Source organism: Lissotriton helveticus, chromosome 2_1 (genome assembly GCF_964261635.1).
Source record: "Lissotriton helveticus chromosome 2_1, aLisHel1.1, whole genome shotgun sequence".
Classification (NCBI taxonomy): Eukaryota; Metazoa; Chordata; class Amphibia; order Caudata; family Salamandridae; genus Lissotriton; species Lissotriton helveticus.
Genome location: NC_136059.1, coordinates 2,062,921,325 through 2,062,940,636, shown reverse-complemented (window position 1 = coordinate 2,062,940,636; position 19,312 = coordinate 2,062,921,325). Strand labels below are relative to the sequence as shown.

At 42.7% G+C, this 19,312-nt stretch overlaps 1 protein-coding gene across 1 annotated transcript in view; it reads right to left on the bottom strand.

The window, feature by feature from the left end:
* TLL1 (tolloid like 1) overlaps window positions 1-19,312 on the bottom strand; it is a 363,446-nt gene that overhangs the window by 12,262 nt on the left and 331,872 nt on the right. Inside the window, exons 17-18 of the mRNA XM_078677025.1 lie at window positions 8,146-8,271; window positions 3,077-3,204 (exon numbers count right to left, since the gene is read on the bottom strand). Coding sequence (XP_078533151.1) covers window positions 3,077-3,204; window positions 8,146-8,271 — 254 coding nt within the window. The remainder of the gene's footprint in view (window positions 1-3,076; window positions 3,205-8,145; window positions 8,272-19,312) is intronic.

The window sequence follows — 19,312 nt, the reverse complement described above, 5'->3', positions numbered from 1 at the left end:
AATTTAGTGGCATGCGTAAGTAAGAAAGAGATGCCCTCCTCTCTTATAGCTTTTTACTACTCTTACTCTTTCTTATCTGTGTATGTGAGAAGCTGGTATTTGATGCAACTTTGATTGAAGTGCACAAAGTTCCTGCTAACCAGGGACCCAGTGGCAGTGTTCTTTCCCCAAAACAAGTTCACTAGCAGTGGCGTAACAAACGCCCCCGCATCCCCTGCAGTGCGGGTGGGTGCCCAAACTCCATGGAGGCCCCTCAGAGCAGTACCCTGGCCTGTAAGTGCCCAAGTAAATCCGGAAGGGGGCTACACAAGGCACTTTGCTGGGGACCCCCCTCAAATTTTGTTACACCACCGTTCTCTAGTCAATTGATTCCCAATTTACCAGGCACTTAGCACCTCTGATAAGTCGCTAGTAAGTTGTACTCCTGGTACCTAGTGCTTAGGTACTAAAGAGGGTCCCTAAGAGCTGAAGCATATATTGTGACACTCTAGGGGAAGCGGCATCCAACTCATGCAGACTGCCACTGCAGGCTGCGTGACAAGGTGCTCTAAAAAGTGAAAACACGACATGGCACCACACAACCTGTGTGCCATGTCCCCTAACACTGCATGTAATATTTCTAAGGTACCCCTACAGTAGGCCTTACAGCCCTAAGGCAGGGTGCATTATATTATAATTCCCACTTCCTGCTCAGGCTTCCTCTTCAATACATTTCAGTGTCCTCCCACTTCTGCGCCCCCATACCTATGTCCTACCCCTCCTCAGGCTATTACAGATATATCCCTCTATGCTAGCATTTGAGTCTACAGGAAAGGTAGTTCATCTTCACTTGAATCTGAGGAGCCTAAATTACAGTCATTCAAAAGTCTGTGGTATTATAGTCCTTTATGGAAACAAGTAAATGTGTGAGTGCCTAATTTACATTAAAAAGCAAAAAAGTAAAAAAGAAAATATGACTACTGTTAATGATGGTTAAAGAAATGCTAAATAAGAAATAAATGTGTGAATGCACACAACCCTGCAAAGTTGTAGGTATCCACCATCCATTGTATGTGTAGATTTATTCAAATATTAAAATGACACCATTATAAGAAATGTAAAATAAGGATGTGAAAATACGAAATGTAAAATATGTCTGTGAAAATGCTAAGTTTGGATTCATACACAACTGATTATTAAAAGCCAAATTAATCTGCTCGCTTCTCAAAAGATGCTTAAAAACTGGTGGTCATTCTCTCACAAAATGTTCTGTCTTTAATATAAATAAATAAATTAATGAGTATGTGATAATTATCGCATCTGATAAAATCTGACACCGAGGTGTTTGGAATTTTTAGGGAGTGATAAATATAGCCTATCCAGAGTTTTGCTCTAAAAATCAGGCACAACGTGTAGAAATATGCATGTCCCAGTATTTTCTGGGTCCTTTTCACTCTTTACATTCCAGCAGATTTGACCTCGAAAATTTAACCAGGGATACTGACTTTATCACTCTCTGTAATAACCGTGATCCCTGAGAAAACAGATGTGTGTGTAGGCATTACAATTTACTGGGCGACTCATAATCAGACCGTAAATGTTTTTTCTGGATTAGCATTTTCAATAGTGTCATTTTACCTTAATGAGCTAGTTTGCCTCTTTTCTCATTGTGTTAATTTTTAATGCATTGAGGTTGCCCATGACACATTTTGGTAATTTAGTCATTCTTTTAAAATGGCAGTTTGTAAATTATAGCTCAAAAGTCTGCTGACGCCAGCTTTTCTGTTCGTAGTATATTCCATTTAAGTCCGGTATTCTTTCTCCTATTTGTTCATGTTTTCAAAACTTACCTTTTCCCTGAGATATTTTTTATAAAAAGAGGTGCATTAACTCCTAGGCAAAGAGGGGGAGGTTTTAGTATTTCAAAACTCGCCTGACTGGCACCACATTACATAAAACAAGAGGGGCATGGGAGAAGGACCTGCCAGACATGACAGACGATTACTGGACAGAGGCCCTCGCCATCCCCGCGGCACTGCAGTTTCCATGCCCTACCGTCTCATCCAATTCAAATACCTCTACCGTATAGAAGATGGGTGTCATCCAGTCCCCTACGTGCCTCAGATGCGGGGATGCAGAGCGAACCTTCTTTCACACGGTTTGGAGCTGCAGGGCGCTCAGCCATTTTGGCATAACATTTCATCCTGCCTGGGACAGGTCTTATCATGGGATCTCCCAATGGACCCTAAGCTCTTCCTTCTCGATAGTACACAGAGCATTGGGGGGACCACTATAAACAACACTTATTTTTCCTGGCCCTCACACTTGCCAAAAAGGGACATTGGCCAAACTTGGAAAGGGACATCTCCACCAGCAATAGGAGGGTAGAAACGGCCATGGTCAGATGCATGGGAGTAGAGATTGCGGTTTTTCAGGCATGGGTCTGCCCGCTGAAACACAGGAAAATCTGGTCCAGCTGGGCGGCATATCGGGGCATAGATCTACCCCCCGCCGCAAACAGACCCTCCATAAAATTTGTCCGATACATCTACCTGATTACTATGATGCCCAAAATGTGTAGCCCTGTCATCAGCACATATACACTTAGACATTCTGCATTCAGAAAATTATGTGGTAGACTGGCCTGGTAGCTCGTCCTGCAGGTTCAAAGGCTAAGTGGTTGTACGATATAACTGGTAGTCTTGATCCGCTATGTTTTTACTATGTATACAGTGGGCTCCGGTCCATCATGTGCCATGGATATCTAATAAAAAAATGTTTGTTTTTTTTTACACCCGCCTGACTGTACAAAGAGCAGGTTTCTTCATTTATGTACACTGTGCAGGCCTTAACAAATAAAGTCCAATGCCAATGACACAGATTGAAGCTAGCGGCACTGTAATAAGACGCTATCTATCATTTGTTTCAAGGCACACCTAAAGCCAGGTCTTTGCCAAGGGCAGCAAAGCAGTCAAAGCAGCCAGTAACACAACTGATAGAGTATATACTCAGCACAGATTAAATTCAGGCCACACCCGTCTTAATGGGAAGGTGATTAAGATAGTTGGTGGTGCAAGAAAAGATCCAAAGTACTTACCAGCTTGACCCTGTGTCCGGGCGTGGCAGTGATTTCCCACGTGCATTCCTTGCGGCTTGGGTACTTGTCCGGCCAGTTTGGACTTGAGATGATCCCGTTCGGACTGTGTATCCTCTGCTCGCATTCAGCTGGAGGGAGAAAGATGTCATCAGGGGTTTGGAAGGATTTTTTCAGATGGGCTAGTTTTTCTACACAGGAGTTTTGATAGCACAAATATTTAGTTTCTTAAAAAGGTTTTCAACGTTTGAAAAATATAATTAAAGAAATAGTAGATGACAATAACACAATAAAAAAAACTGCAGTCAATGTGACAATAAACACTTTGATGATTGGGCACCGAGCGTTTGACTTCATTGATTACATCGAGAAGCATAAGTGTCTCAAGGAGAATAACAATCGGAGCACTTGTCAGGTAACTTCGATTTATTAAGTACGTATCATCAACACAAGAGACAGCCATAGCACAACTCTTGCCACCGGAAAAGAAAACATCATCTCCTTCTTTCCATTTTCCACTCATTCCCTGTTTGAACCACACCGCAAGCCCAGACTTCACATTCTATAATAGAACAAAGCAAACAGAAAGCAAGACAGAACACAACACAAAGGTTTACATATTCCCTAAGTGAGCCTTCCCCAGTCCGAGGCATATGCATCAACCTGCCTACAAATGTCCCTTCAGCTTTCTAGGTTGTCTCTCTGTTAAAACATGGAGAAATTTGGATCTAAGCTTCTAATTTAGAGGTGAGCAGTAATGGGAAATCCTCCGATTTCTGAAGGAAAATGCTCAATCCAGAGAGGACAAGACACTTGTGGAATTTCCTAAAGATCGGAATAGTATAGATAAACTTCCACCATGGGGTTCTTCTGTTCCACAGATCTTCAGGAGAGTTTTCCATCACTAAAGAATTCTACACCAAGGCCCATATGTTTCTAGTATGTTGCACATCCTTGCTTCATTATGACAAGGAGCCAAGCAAAGGTCAGGTCCTCCTCGCATGGTGCCAGTGTATTCAGCCCGTGGTCCAACAAGTTCATCCTTCAAATGATGACTTTTGGAATAATCTTTTTACATGATCAAAAATAATTTCCTACATGGTACTTCAGCATCGGGGAGAGGGATTTAACGCTGCTTCCATTCCTATCCCCTATTATGCAGCACCAAATGCTCGCCAAAAATAGTGTTTCTGTGCAGAGCTTCCTTTACAGATGATGTGCAGCAGATGTTTTTCATCCAGCCTTTAATGTCGATGCCCAGATGAAGAGAAATGAGTATCCTGGCCGGCGAGCAGTATATAACGCATACAACTGCCTTTGTGTAGCTCGACCTAGCATCCTGTCGCCATTTATCACATTACGACAATGCATTAGTGACATTAATCCAACAATCCCCTTATAATGACTGCTATGAAATTTGCAACCACAGGATTTGAGTAAGAAAGCCAGCGAGAGTGTGCCTGAAAATACACGCCTATATTCAGAGTCAACAATACATACAGCATGCTTGAAAAGGATGGATGTGAATGTGTCTTTTACTTTAAAATGGATATATCATACTTCTAGTTCTGTTTTGCTCATTTATCATCCTTAGTATGTTTTTATGTTACATGGTCTGTATATAGCGCACATGCACCAATTAATTATGAGATCTGTTAATCCAATAAGATCAACAAGGTTTAGAAAAGTAAATACATCCTGGTTAATCTCTGGTTTACTCCTTTGTCGACAAGTGCTGGAGAGGGCATTTATGTAACAAATGTACCTCATCAAGCTGGAATATCTATGTTTAACACAGGCTAATTTTCCCTCTTAATTTACAAGTTCCACATTGCATCGTAATTTGATTCTCTGCATTGTTTCCTGAACACATACATCTTTCCCAGGGGCATGCAGCACTTCGTGTAAATATCTGTAAATCATGGGCACCAAAAGGAAGTAAGTACATTGAGGTTCATTTTAATCATTGACCGAAGCTAACATCAGCCTGAAACAGCACTTACTCATCTTTAAAATGAATGCCAGACTTTCTTTTAAGCCTTAATGTGAGAAAGAATCATGTCACTGTTCTTTCAGCTGGAGATTCTACATATAGTGCTTGTCTTTCTATATAAATGCAAAAGGACAGCAATGGAGAAATAAATTACTGGCCTTCAGTAATGCCTTACCAGGTAAAAACCCTACGTAGTTGCAGATTCCCTACCTCAGAATTATACCCAGATGTCAGACTGGATCCAGAAATCTCCATTGAGCAGTACCCAATAGAAAGGGCTAAGGACCTACCCACAGCTCTGCTGTCCTTGAAGTACTCCAGCGATGAGTCCACCTTGTCTCCAAAGAGACAGGAGCCATTAAAGGGCATGTCCATAAGCGAAGCTTGGATATCCCCGATAAGCCAGTTGTCCTCAGCCATGTGTGGTGCTGTAAGGCCACCGATGAAGAAATCGTTCTGCTTAGTGAGGCGGTCCTGTCCAGCACACATCAAATTGTGAACTTAGCTGCATCTCTCCCATCAGCCATGGGTTAGAAGATTATGGCCAGAGCCTCATTAAACGGGAGAAGCGGTTTGAGAGGGGTGACTCCCGGCTGAAGCACCACTCAAGACATTAGACTTGAATGTCATGGAGGGCCGCTGAAGGTCAAGGAGCTCGGCCCTCCTCCTCACCACCATAGGAAATGAAGCACCCTCCTCTGTAGCCATGGTAGGAGGTGAGACCAAGCCAGTACCTGGGAAGGTGTCCAGTCCACTGGCATACATCAGGTCTTCACATCAGTCCATGTTGGTGTCTAGGTGCTGATATTCTTCAGGGTCCAATGGCCGCACCCAATCTTCCCCAAGTCCTAGTCCATAGGAAAAGGGATAAGGATCAGGCCCGGAGGGAATGGCTCCATTCTGCGCCGGAATCGGTGTTGGGCGATGCCCCTGCAGCTCTATGTCAGAGTCGGGGGTAAGAATGTGAGGGCACCGGCAGCGCGGTAAGTGTCGGCAGTGAGATTGGTGCCAGTGTGCATCAGTGCGGATTAATCTGTGGATTCAAGGTGCCAGACTGGTGCAGAGTGGCGGACCCGCTGGCTGGGAACCAGTAGGGGCCCATCTCAAGCCTGCAGGGGCCAAAAGCGCTCCAGCGGGAACAGGCCTTTCAAATGTGTGTGCATTGCCTCATAAAATTCTTGGAGTTGGGCGGGGGACGCTCTGGCTCAGTGAGGTGTGGAGACGACCCAGGTGTGGGCTCAACCACTTAGCCAGGCCAGGCCTCGAGTGATGATGCTCCCTCGTCTCATCTGAGGGCTTTGACGTGAAGTTGAAGACCTCTTTGACTTCTTACTCTTCTTCTTCTTGTGGGACTTACCTGAGTGTGCTGACTTCGACGAAGATCGATGGCTCCGTGACCAATTGTGGGATCTTCCTAAAACCGGGTTCAAGACAATTGTGACGTTGCATATCGAGTGGCAAGGAGCTTGAGAGATCGCTCCCTCGAAGCCTTGGGGTGCATAGCGTGATAATCAACACAGGTTTTGGTGTTATGGTAATTCTCATGACACCAGAAACAGACGAGGTGCGGGTCCGTCACTGACATTTACCAGTAACAGGCGCCGCAGGGTCTGGATCCGTTCTTCCTCACAGTCATCCCAGCCACACCAGTAGACAAGTCTACAAAAACTTTGTCAAAAAGTTGAAAAATAACAGTCATGAAGTGCCCTGGGGTTAGCACTCTCTGAATCTGCACTGACTTCAAATCTACGCTGACTAGTGCAGAAAGAAAAGAATTGACATCAGTGTGCTGGTGTGGCACTTACTGCACAAACGATGCCAATGACACCATGTGGAGCTGACCAAGGCCACCTATGATCAGGCAGGGGTGTTTCTCACGAAAAATGCCTTGATTCAGTCTGACGCCTGTTTATTTTAAGGTAAGGGATTTGCGGCTAGAAATCAACATGGTTAGTGTCTGGTGAGTGGTCAGTGAAAGAGAGGCAAGTACAAGAAATGACTGAAGACCATACTCTTTACTTCCAAGCAACCTAAATGACACATAGTATGTTTAGTTCATGTTGGGAGAGAAGGGTGAAACTACAGTTATGACACACCCAAAATCAGCCAGTCAACAGAGCCTGCTGTGCACAGCTTTTATCCATGCACAGTATAGCTTGTGTTCTATATGTGACCCGTATTCCTAGGCAGCACTTTCTGCAATTTAAAATGACTACTTTTCAACCCTTCCTAAAAGAGGTGTGTGAAGCCGTGGCCAGGGCGACTGATGCTGGATGCTGGGGATCACGGTTCGATCCCTGCCTCCAGCGGCAAGGGTCTACCCAACACCATGCGACTCTGGGCAATAACTCGCTTCCTAACGGCCCCCAGCGCCTAGATACCCTTTTGGGGTTGATTCGTGCGTTATACAAGTACTGGATTTACTTGGATAATTTACAACTTTCTCCAAAATATTCCAGGGCTCGAGTTAGAATAGTTAGAATAGTAAATAAGCCTCCTGGAATATTAGAGGGAAGGTTGCTCTTTCCCCAAATATTCTAGGACTGGAGTTAGAGTAGCAAATTTGTTCTTCCAATGTCAGCCTCACCCACTTCTATCCTGAGGGTGCAGTTGAGGGCAAGAAATACAGCTTTGTAACCTTGTTCCCACCATCAAGCATTTCTTCTAAACCTGCGCAGCCGCTATGAGATTTCATATATCTGGGGCAGCTCTACACAGCCTCCAGCTGAGTGCATCTGTTCCAGTTTGCTTATTGGCCCCTTCAATTGCCTGAGTCCAGAGAACTGACTAAGCACGTTAATCAGCCGTACGCAGTGGGGATGAGCACTTTCTGGAAAACAAATCCTACAATTGGGCCATTATATTGCGTTCCCATACAGTAACTTGCAATTTCAAAGCGAACAAAGAAGGTGCAGTGGAACTGTGTCATTTGGTAAAGGATACACTGCGATATTTTTTGTGATTGTACTGTGAATTCATAAGCATACAGTAACAAAGGAGGCATACAAGATTATACGATCTCTAATTTTGTAGAAACCACTCTGGATCATTTGTTGCTAGAATATTTGAGTGTTTGTACCTTCTTTGCAGTCGTGCTTGTTTTCATGTAGGACAAACCCATTTCGGCACTGGCACACGTAGCTCCCAATAGTGTTTATGCATTCATGCTGACAACCGCCATTGTCCTTTGAGCACTCATCTTTGTCTGTGGACAGCCAAAAGTATTATTAATAATTCATTTTCACACGAAAAATAACATCTTAAACATTAGCCAAATGTAGAAGATAGTATGAAAAGCGCAAAGAAAAACATTGTTACTCTCAGCTCCATTGTGGCTTTGTTCAGCCCATTAGTTGCTTGGCCTGAAATCTTACACTATGACATGGCTGCCTATAAAATACGTTTTAGACACATGCATTATAAACTAAAGGGGAATGTCCTTGACAACTCAAAGAGAACCTCTCATGCTTACAGAGTACATTATCTGTTAGGGAAAGCCTACTATCTGGGCAACTTTAAGTAGTAAACATGATTTGAAGAGTTTTCATTTCTGTGACATTAAAAAAATAAATGCAATAGTTTAACAAAGTACCCATTACAATGGTAGTAATGTTGTACTACGATAAAGTCATTACAGATAGAAATAGCATGAGTTGCAAATACTGCACTGGTTAGGGTAAGAGCCTCGGATATAATTGTAATCCTTATGAGAAATGCTTTTCTAATGACTATTTCTTCTTTCACAGGGTTTTTATATGTATCTACTCAGAGGATGGTTCACTTTTCATTTGAATTGTTGTTCTTTTAGAGCACCACCTGGCCCCTCTGCGAATAGTTCCCCACATCTAGGAGCAAAGGACAACTGAAAGAAAGGTCAGCTCTTCAAAACCTCATGGAACCATTATTGCATTTACCTCAAAGTCATGTTAAACATGGTAACATTATTTGTTCCCTACTCCTGGCCTCAGGCCTCTTCAGACACCCCAGATATTAAAAGGCATTTAAAGGATAAAAGAAGACTTCATTACCGAGCAAGTGTATGTCCTGGGCATTTTCATATAGCTTGGACCTACCAGCATGCAGAAGCAATGAGTTAGGCTTTTATTGTAAAGCGAGTAGGTCAAACCACGGGCGCTATCTGTAGAAGAGCCAGGTGTGTGGGATTCAGCTGACAAATTGTTACAGGAAGCAAGGTGTAAGGAGGAGGGTGGGTAGACGTTACTGGGACAGAATTAGCGTGAACACTTTAAATTTGCTTTATTTTTAACATATATACATTATACATAGCTACAAATTTAGACACAGAGAAAAAAGTTATTCCTCCAGAATCACACATTTTCTTTGGTCAGGTGCTGAAGCCTGGATTAGAGCCAAAAGTTTCAGCAAATTACACCAAGTGTTGGGCAGTAACTTATACTAAAACAGATACATCTTTCTTCCATGTACAAGATGTTAGAGGAACAAATACACGTGCACTTTATCTAAGGGCTAATCATTGTCATTCACTGAGCTAGTGAATTCACATGACCAGTTCATCTGGACAATAAATATCTCCTAAAGCTTGAGAACTAAAAATATCAGATGTTGAAGATTAAGTTAAACATGGGATATGCAACTACTGGGTATACATTAAAACGCTTTCCACCGACATACAAGGTGTGACATTCAAGCCAAACAATCTTTTACCAACCGGCGCACATTTGTTAAAACATACAGACATATTTTATTTGTTCAGTAAACTGATAAACATGCATTGCTAGCAAGAAATACCAACATCTTTAAACAACACCCACAGCAAAAAATTGTTAAAAAGCATTTAGACAGGTCTATTGTTCAGAGCAAAGCGTATAACAGCCATTTAGGAATGTTACGTAGTGACCACAAACAGACACATTTAGCATGTTAGCGGTAAAGCAAATGTTAAGTGCTCTGTCATGAGATAAACAGCGAAAAGGTTCAGCATTAACTGGAACTATGCCAAAATAATTGGCAATTTCACCATTTTATGGAAAATGGATTGCAAACAGGGGCGGCGTCCATTAAAGCATACCAGGTGGATCCTTACATAAAGAGACTTATTTTTGTTTACCAGTAAAAAAAAGTAAGTGCTACAACAAATCAATAAAACTGCTAGAATCAACTATCATGTATGTGCCAATTTCGTAAGAATAGTGTTTTCGAATGTATTTTACTATACACCGGAGTATTTTGCTGTGGGTCAATAATTGAGATGGTCTTCTATCACTATCAGTGTGGTAAGGCAGCAATTTTGAGCAGCAAAAGCAAAGAGGGCATATTCTGATGTGTATTTTATTGTATATTTTGTGATAGGTTGTAAAGAACACTACATGAAACTTATGATTCAAACTCATATATATCTATTTCCTCATACAACATTTGCCTTTTCCTGCACATTTTTGTGCTTGCATGTTTCGTTTCTAAAGAGGTGTCTCAGACTTTTCTCTGTCATACAGAAAATGGTCTGAATTGTTTATTTGTTCATATTTTTATTAATCTGTATTTTTAATCTTGGGTTTTGTGTAGTTCTTGAACTCACTTGTAAGTGCTTCAAAATATTACTGAAATGTAACTGAGAGTCCTAAGTCTATATCAAGATTGAGTATTTTGTATTCTGTAGCGCTGTGACCATCCTGCACTCTGTAGAGGCGGTCGCTCCCTCACGCTGATCCCCGATCTGCCAGACTCCTACCTTCGCCTGCCTGCCTGCCTGCCTGCACGAAGTACCGCAAGTACATCGTAGCGCTTGACGAAGAAATAATTAATTAATTGCAAAGCGCATTTGGGATCGTAGCTATTTAATTGTGCAACGCTTTTGGCCGCATCCATTTTGTTTAGTTTACTGCACTGTTGTTGTTGTTGTTGTGGCTCCCTACCCGAGTCTCCACCCCCGCTCCCGCCTCCCAGCTGACCCGCCCTCGCCCCTCCCCCCTCTACCATCCACATATGACAGATGCTTTTGCGCGCAGCGTTCACGCGCAGTGATCGCGCCCTATGCGCGCCGAAGGTGCGCCAAAGGTAAGCCCGTCGACGCCCGTCCGCGCCTGGACCGCGCCTAGCGCCAAACCCCCTGGCCCCTGCCGTACCCAGCCCTCTAGATTCACATATGATGCCGCAACTCTCCTCGCCCTCAACCCCGGACGTACTCCACAATGCTGCGAAGCCACCCCAGGACGTACCCACGGTCCCTTCGCCTGCCACTCCTGCAAGTTCCCCTGCTCCAGGACCCTCACCAAATCCACTTCCCCCAAACATAGCTCCGACTCTAACCACCTAAAGTGCATCCTGCTCAACACCCGCTCGGTCCACAGACACGCAACGGAACTCTGGGACCTACTCGACACTGCGTCACCGGACATCGCCTTCCTTACAGAAACATGGATGAACACATCATCAGCACCCGACATCGCCATAGCCATACCGGACGCTTACAAGATTACCCGTAAAGACTGCACCAATCAAACAGGAGGAGGCATCGCCATCATCCACAAGAACACCATCAAAATAACGACCAGCTCCGACGATAATCTCGCAACCGCCGAACATCTCCACTTTCAGATCCACACCGACCCTAGGACCACACTTAGAGGCACCCTCATCTACAGGCCTCCAGGTACACGCACTCAATTCAGCGATGACATCACTGACTTCATCAGCCCACATGCCCTCGCCTCCGAGAACTACATTCTTCTAGGAGACTTCAACTACCACCTTGAAAACAAACACGACAGCAACACCTTCACCCTTCTAGACAACATGAACAATCTCGGACTCAAACAACTCGTGCACCCATGTAGCCGGACACACGCTCGACCCCATCTTCACCTCCAGCAAGCACATCTCCTTTGATCGCACCACAGCTCTCCACTGGACGGATCACAGCTGTGTTCACTTCAGCTACAAAACCACCCTGACCCACAACCGCCCACAACCTATTCCTCGAAGAAACTGGAACAAAATCACCTCCGAACAACTCCTCACATCACTCAACCAAAACCCTCCCACCCTCTCATCGGACCCAAACCAAGCGGCCACCAATCTCAAGCAATGGATCACCCACAGTGCTGACGAATTAGCACCCTTGAAAAAGCACCAGATCAAATCAACCAGCAAAAAGGCTCCCTGGTTCAATGATGACCTTAAAAAATCCAAGAAGCTATGCCGCACCACTGTCAACATGTCCACCCTCAAGGCAGCCACCCGCAAACACCACCAACTGATTCGATCCGCCAAGAAATCAGCATTCAAGGATCGTCTCGACAACAACACTCACAACAGCAAGGAACTTTTCAACATCATCAAAGAATTCACCAACCCCACCGCAGCATCTAACGACATCACCCCCTCCCAAGACCTTTGCAATGCGTTATCCTCCTTCTTCTTCAACAAAATTGCCGACATTCACAACAGCTTCGAGAATACTCCCAGCGTCCAACCCCCCATACCCCCCCCACCCCCCTCAAACACTACTCCGCCAACTAACAACCTTAGCGCCTGGAACCCAATCTCCACCGAAGACACCATCCGCCTTATGAACTCAATCCACTCTGGCTCGCCAACCGACCCCTGCCCCCATCACATCTTCAACAAAGCGGACTCGATCATCGCACCCCATCTCTCGTTCAACTCTGCCACCTTTCCAGAAAGCTGGAAACACGCCGAACTCAGCACCCTTCTGAAGAAACCCACAGCAGACCCCTCTGAACTCAAAAACTACCGACCCATATCCCTCCTCCCATTCCCGGCCAAGGTCATCGAGAAGGCCGTCAATAGCCAGCTCGCCACCTTCCTTGAATCCAACAACTCCCTCAATCCATCCCAATCCGGGTTTCGAGCCAAACACAGCACCGAAACCGCCCTCATTGCAGCGACTGACGACATCCGAACACTACTGGACAACGGTGAAACAGTGGCCCTCATTCTACTCGACCTCTCCGCCGCTTTCGACACAGTCTGCCACAGCACCCTCATACAACGCCTCAGCAACATCGGCATACAAGGAAAAGCCTTGGACTGGATCACCTCATTCCTCGCTGGGAGAAGTCAAAGAGTCCGACTTCCCCCATTCAACTCTGAGGCCACTGAAGTCATCTGTGGCGTACCACAAGGATCTTCACTCAGTCCCACCCTCTTCAACGTTTACATGAGTCCACTCGCCTCCATCGCGCATCATCACAACCTTAACATCATCTCTTACGCCGACGACACCCAATTAATCCTTTCCCTCACCAAAGACCCTAACACCGCCAAAAACAATCTTCACGAAGGTATGAAAGAAGTAGCCGAATGGATGAAACATAGCCGCCTAAAACTCAACTCAGACAAAATGGAGGTGCTCATCCTAGGATCTTCCCCCTCTGCCTGGGACGACTCTTGGTGGCCTTCCGCTCTGGGCACAGCACCCACACCCACAGACCATGCACGTAACCTTGGCTTTATCCTAGACTCCTCTCTCTCGATGTCCAGACAAGTCAACACAGTCTCATCCTCCTGCTTCAACGTACTTCGCATTCTCAAAAAGATCTTCCTTTGGATCCCCCTCGAGACAAGAAAAACTGTCACCCACGCAATGGTCACGAGCCGACTGGATTATGGTAACACACTATACGCCGGAATCACAGCAAAATTACAGAAAAAACTACAACGCATCCAAAACGCATCAGCGAGACTCATATTAGACATCCCTCGCCAAGATCACATCACCGGCCACCTAAAAGACCTCCACTGGCTTCCCGTCAACAAAAGAATTACATTCCGCCTTCTCACCCACGCACACAAGGCCCTCTACAATCTAGGACCCGAATGCCTCAACACTCGACTGTCCTTCTACATACCCACCCGCCAACTAAGATCGTCCAATCAAGCCCTCGCCACTGTCCCGCGCATCCGAAAATCCACCATGGGTGGCAGATCCTTCTCCTTCCTTGCTGCCAAGACCTGGAACTCACTCCCCACCCACCTCCGACTTACTCAAAACCACATCTCCTTCAGAAAAGAACTTAAAACCTGGCTATTCGACAAATAATGAACCCCTTCCCCAAGCGCCTTGAGACCCTCTGGGTGAGCAGTGCGCTATACAAATGCCCGAACTTGAACTTGAACTTGAACTTTTGTAGCTGTATGTTTTAAATTGACTTCAGAACTTCAAGCTTCAGGAAGTTTGGCTTGAGTTTCAGAGAAGATATAAGAATTTAAGTGGGTATAGCTTGAAATGTAGAAGGACCACACACAGACGTTTTGCACATAGTTCAATGAATGGCCAAAATGTTGGTAGTGTTTGGTCGACCAGTAGAGGTCCAGCGTCATCGTAAGGTATCAAGAGTTGTGCCTGTTCAATGATCTGTAGATGACACAGACAGTTTGAATTGAGATTAGGATTGTTCCCTGATTGGGAGCCAGTGTTGGGCCTTCACTTCACTTGTGCTCAGTAAAGTGTGTAGCAAACAGGATGATGGACTTGCACACATTCTCTTGCTATACTCCACTTACAACATTACAACCAAGGCATACAAGGACATTTGCTTGGTAGTTCTTAGTCGTAGGAATGAACACTTATACTGTTTAAACCATCAGACTGGCACTCAAACCTGGTCCCTCAAGCATCTAGAGCTTAATACACTACCTATTATTCTAACAATAAGGCTATTGCTCTTCTAGATACTAGAAACATATTAAAGGTGATTAAAAAAATAAGGACATGCTCTATAAAGGGTTTGAGAATCTAACTATCTGTCAATGCTCGTTCTGTAAAGAGACACTACCCTCTCACTGTATTCAGAAAGAATTACACTTTCTAAATGTTTCTTTTTTCTGAAAAGAAAGGGGTGATCAAAATATGATGCATAAAAGAGATAAGCAGTACTAAACAATGTTTTACTGTGAGGTGTTAAGGCTAGTCTACACCAAGACCAGTCAAATGCAAATGCCTTCTTTGAGCAACATATGTCATGTTGCACCATTGGTCCATAAGACTCAATTATCATAACTGTCCCGTACAGAATCCCTGGTTACAATGTCATCTTTCTTAAGGAACTATTTAAATCTAGTAGCAAAACTTAAAAAGAAAAACATATCATGGTGAAGCCTATTCCTGATATTGACCTATGCACTGAGGAAAACACAACCATAATTTTTGCTAGAGAATGAAAGAGGGTGATACAGTCAATGTTAAGAAATGTATACATTTTCAGTCCCCAACCTGGATGCTTCCTCTCCTTGCCTCTCTGCTCAGCTGTGACACTTGCCATAGGTGCACAAAGACACTTCTAAAACACTACAATAGTTAAATACTGAATACGTTATTGGTGCACAAGTCCGCTGCAAGCTAGAATGCAGACTAACAGTGACAATGGTCAATGCAAAATGAATGTAGTGCAGGACACAACCAAAAGGGAACCACTGCCTTTTAAAACTTTTCCGAGGAGATATATTATTCAGCAGAAAACTGTGAGCAATAAACCCTGCAAAAGATTTGTATCATGATTGTAAAAAAATAACCCAATCAGAATCCCCAAGGGACAAAGCTCTGGTGTTACGCATTAAAAGGACCTCATCACCCAAAATTAGAGATTTCTCTGGCCCACATCAAGACAATATAAAGAATTTAGGAACTACATTTGATAGCACCTTTTCATTCCATACCTCATATCCAGGCACTGGCTGGTTCTTTCTTCAGGCTTCTATGCATTCTTCTTCCCTTTTTGTCTATTGAGGCTAAGAAATCGGTTATCAAGGACTTGATAACTTCCAGACTGGATTATGGAAATGCTTTATACTTGGGTCTCCCAGATTATCTTCTTAACAGTCTTCAAGTTGTGCATAATTCAGTGGCCCGAGCCCTTCTCAATCTTCCCCCGAGAACCAATATGTCACTGACTTCCTATCAAAAAAAGGATCCTTTTCAAATCATTGGTCCTTGTTCACAAAGCCCTGCACGAGACTGGAGCTTAGTATCTGAGAGAGAGGTATCTACAGTCCTCCTTCAATTAACTAGCTAGAGTTCCAAGAATCTGCTGGGCTAAAACCGGTGGTAGGTCCTTTTCCTATCTTGGACCAGTCACCAATAACAATATTCCTCTGGAGCTACGTACCACAACTAAGCAATCCATCTTTAATAAATAAATAAAACATATGGCTTTTTCAACACACATAACTGGATGATCTGTGCTTTGTAGGTAGCCTCTAATCCTGCGCCGCAACACTCCTCAGAATACCTGTGCGCTTTACAAATCTCATATCATCATTATTATCAAACAGTAGCCCGCATCCGCTTTCTTCCATGAAAACCCCCACTTCAAGCTGCCATCACCACCTTCAACATAGTGAGTCCACCACAGGCAATTCACTAACCATTGAACATCAAAGCTAAACAGCAGCTAACGGTATACTGCTAGGTTATCTGGAATATTGGTTAAGCTGCTGATGTTCATTACTAGGAAAACATTATTCTTCAAGGTTTCCCAAGTCATTAGATAACTGTTGATAATTTACTGCATTTTTCTGTTCCTCAACCTGCAAGTATGCATCATATATGCAAATATCTAAAGCAATAAGCACAGTGTGCTGTCTAGTACTTTCTAAGTTACATCTTTTTACTGACACCCACCAACACTTTCTGGATTTTCTAGTTTAAAGGAGACCAGACAGAAATAAGTACAGACCCTCATATTTGAAAGACTTCTACATTGAAGATGGTCTTTGAAAAGCACACTGCTGTCCTTTTGAGTTGAGTCTATACTAATGAAAATTGATACAATACATTAAAGTGTTTGGGTTAAACAATTCATCTTGATCATTGTCACAGACATCCTCTACTGGCCTTTATCATGTGGTCCTGAAGATGATAAATCAATATAATGTTTTACCCACTGAAACATGCGTTGACTGTCTAATGGGAGATTCAAGCCTGCAACATAATAACAGCAGAAATTGGAGACTTTTTCCTGTTATAATTTGCAGTGTATGTGAAGGTGGCTGGAATTGGAATGAGTGGTATATATGAGAGGATCTTTTTCTTTGTATGAAAGAGTGAGTGGATTGTGATATGAGGGTGAAAACTGTCACATATGCCAGTATTCAGCTAAAATGTACATTGTAAAATGTTTTTATGAAAAATGTATAAAAAAATATATTCAGTAAAAATGTGTTTTGATATATAAGTAATCAATGATTACATAGTTAGAATAACCAAAAACAATATTGTGGATATGTAAACTGTATATCATGGTAGTATGTGTGTATCTATGTTACAAACAGTAAATAAATATGATAATATGATAAGATAACAAATATAATTGGTTTGACATTGTTTTTGGTGAGTCCACTGTGCACTTAGAGCTGTTGTAAAATATATATGGGTCAAGTGGGATATTGTACTTTGTCTTGTAAACATTTATTGACTGATCTCTTGAAGGTCTGCTGGATCCAACCACATAACATTACCTTTAATGGAAAAGTATTATGTGGACTACCAAATAGTTTATATATTTCACTGAAAACCTTTCTGGGTGATGGTGATTTTCTATCTAGACTGATATTTGGAAAATGCATTTGAATTTGGGAAATGTGGTAAGTGTATACAATGAGTCTAGTAGTGGGCTAAATTCAACCAGTATAAAGGACTTGATTGTATGTTATTATTGATTTGATGCTCACTCCCTGTTATTTTTTACTTTATTAAATTGTGCTGAAAACATGGTTGTGCTTAGAAACCCGGACATATTTCACAGACTAAAATCTTCCTAAAAATGTAAGCTAAAATATGATTGCTTACATGGACAAATCAGATCGTTTTACAAATTTAATATTGAAAAATTCAATATTTCAGAATATCATTGTTAGGTACATATTCTGCAAAAATAGTAGCACTTCGTCCTGAAAATTACTTATTGTAGGTTTAAAAGCATTTGTTCCCAAACAGTCATACTTACATTTAAAAGAACAAGGTCTAGACAGTTTTTGACGCACTAAATATTTCATTACGAATTTGGGTCTCCAGTTATTGAGAAACAATTATAAGCAAAAAAGTGCACTCAGCAAATAATCCTGCCCCCAAACAAATGGCTTTGTTAATTTAGCTGAACTGGGAAACTAATTTATGTACCGTGCCGGTAAACTCAATGCAGTCCATTTAAGGGTAAGAACTGGCATACATTGTGTGCGTGTGTGAGGGGCTGTGCGAGCACGCATTCACACACACGGGTACATCTGAATATGTATGCATTTTTTATCTGAATAAAAGATTGATGTAAGACACAGAAGCAATCATCATGATGCATTTTCAATGCAGCCTCTTTGTCTTAAAGGTAACAGGACTGCATTTAAAACTAAACATTTTCTTTTTTGCAAAAAGTTTCACTGAGAGTTGCCTGTGGTCCAGTGGACCACCGCATTCTCTACCTGAAACTTTTACAAGATTCTTAAAGGGAAAAGGGCCAAAGCGGATATCCTCCCTATTGCGAATAAGCTACCACCCCAATTTGCGAATCAATAACTTTTAAATGTTTTGCAACCAGATTACGGCTGCAGTACATTGATACATCAGGGTCAGAATCACTATTTGAAAGGCAATCACAAAACACGCTGTTTACAAATAGCGATTCTGAAACTACTTCTGAACCTATGTTGCTATTCAAAACCCTTTTCTGAATCACTAAGCGAGTTTAGTACATTTGTTTGACTAGACTCTGACTTACTGAATCTGAGGGGCTGTTAATGTTAAAACCCTTCGTACTAGGCCCCTAACTACCTAGAGCTGTGTAAAAAAAGAAAAAATTGTGCTTTTTTAACCCTAGCTGCTTTTTCTAGCACACTGCATACCTATTTTGAATAGCACCAAGATAGCATTTAGGGTGATCAGAACTTATTTAGATGGCTGGACGGATGAATTGCTATATTTAGTTCATATTTCTACCTCCTCCGTTTCTGTAAACTGTAAGATGTTAAGTTTCCCATAAGAAGATTCTTATGGCTAAATTCACGTAAATTACTTACTTATTACTGTATTTTAATTACTAGTCTGTAGAATTGAGCACCGTATTGTAATTACTAGTTTGTATTATTGAGCACCTTATATCTGAATCACCTATAATCTCCGTTTAAGTGGGTTCCTCCTAACCTGAATAAGTATTGTGTCACAACTGAATGTAGTATGTGAATGGCGTTCTCTTCAGTTTAAGAGAAATCACAGTAAAGCCATAAAAGTTGCTTTTTCACAAGACTCGGAGAAC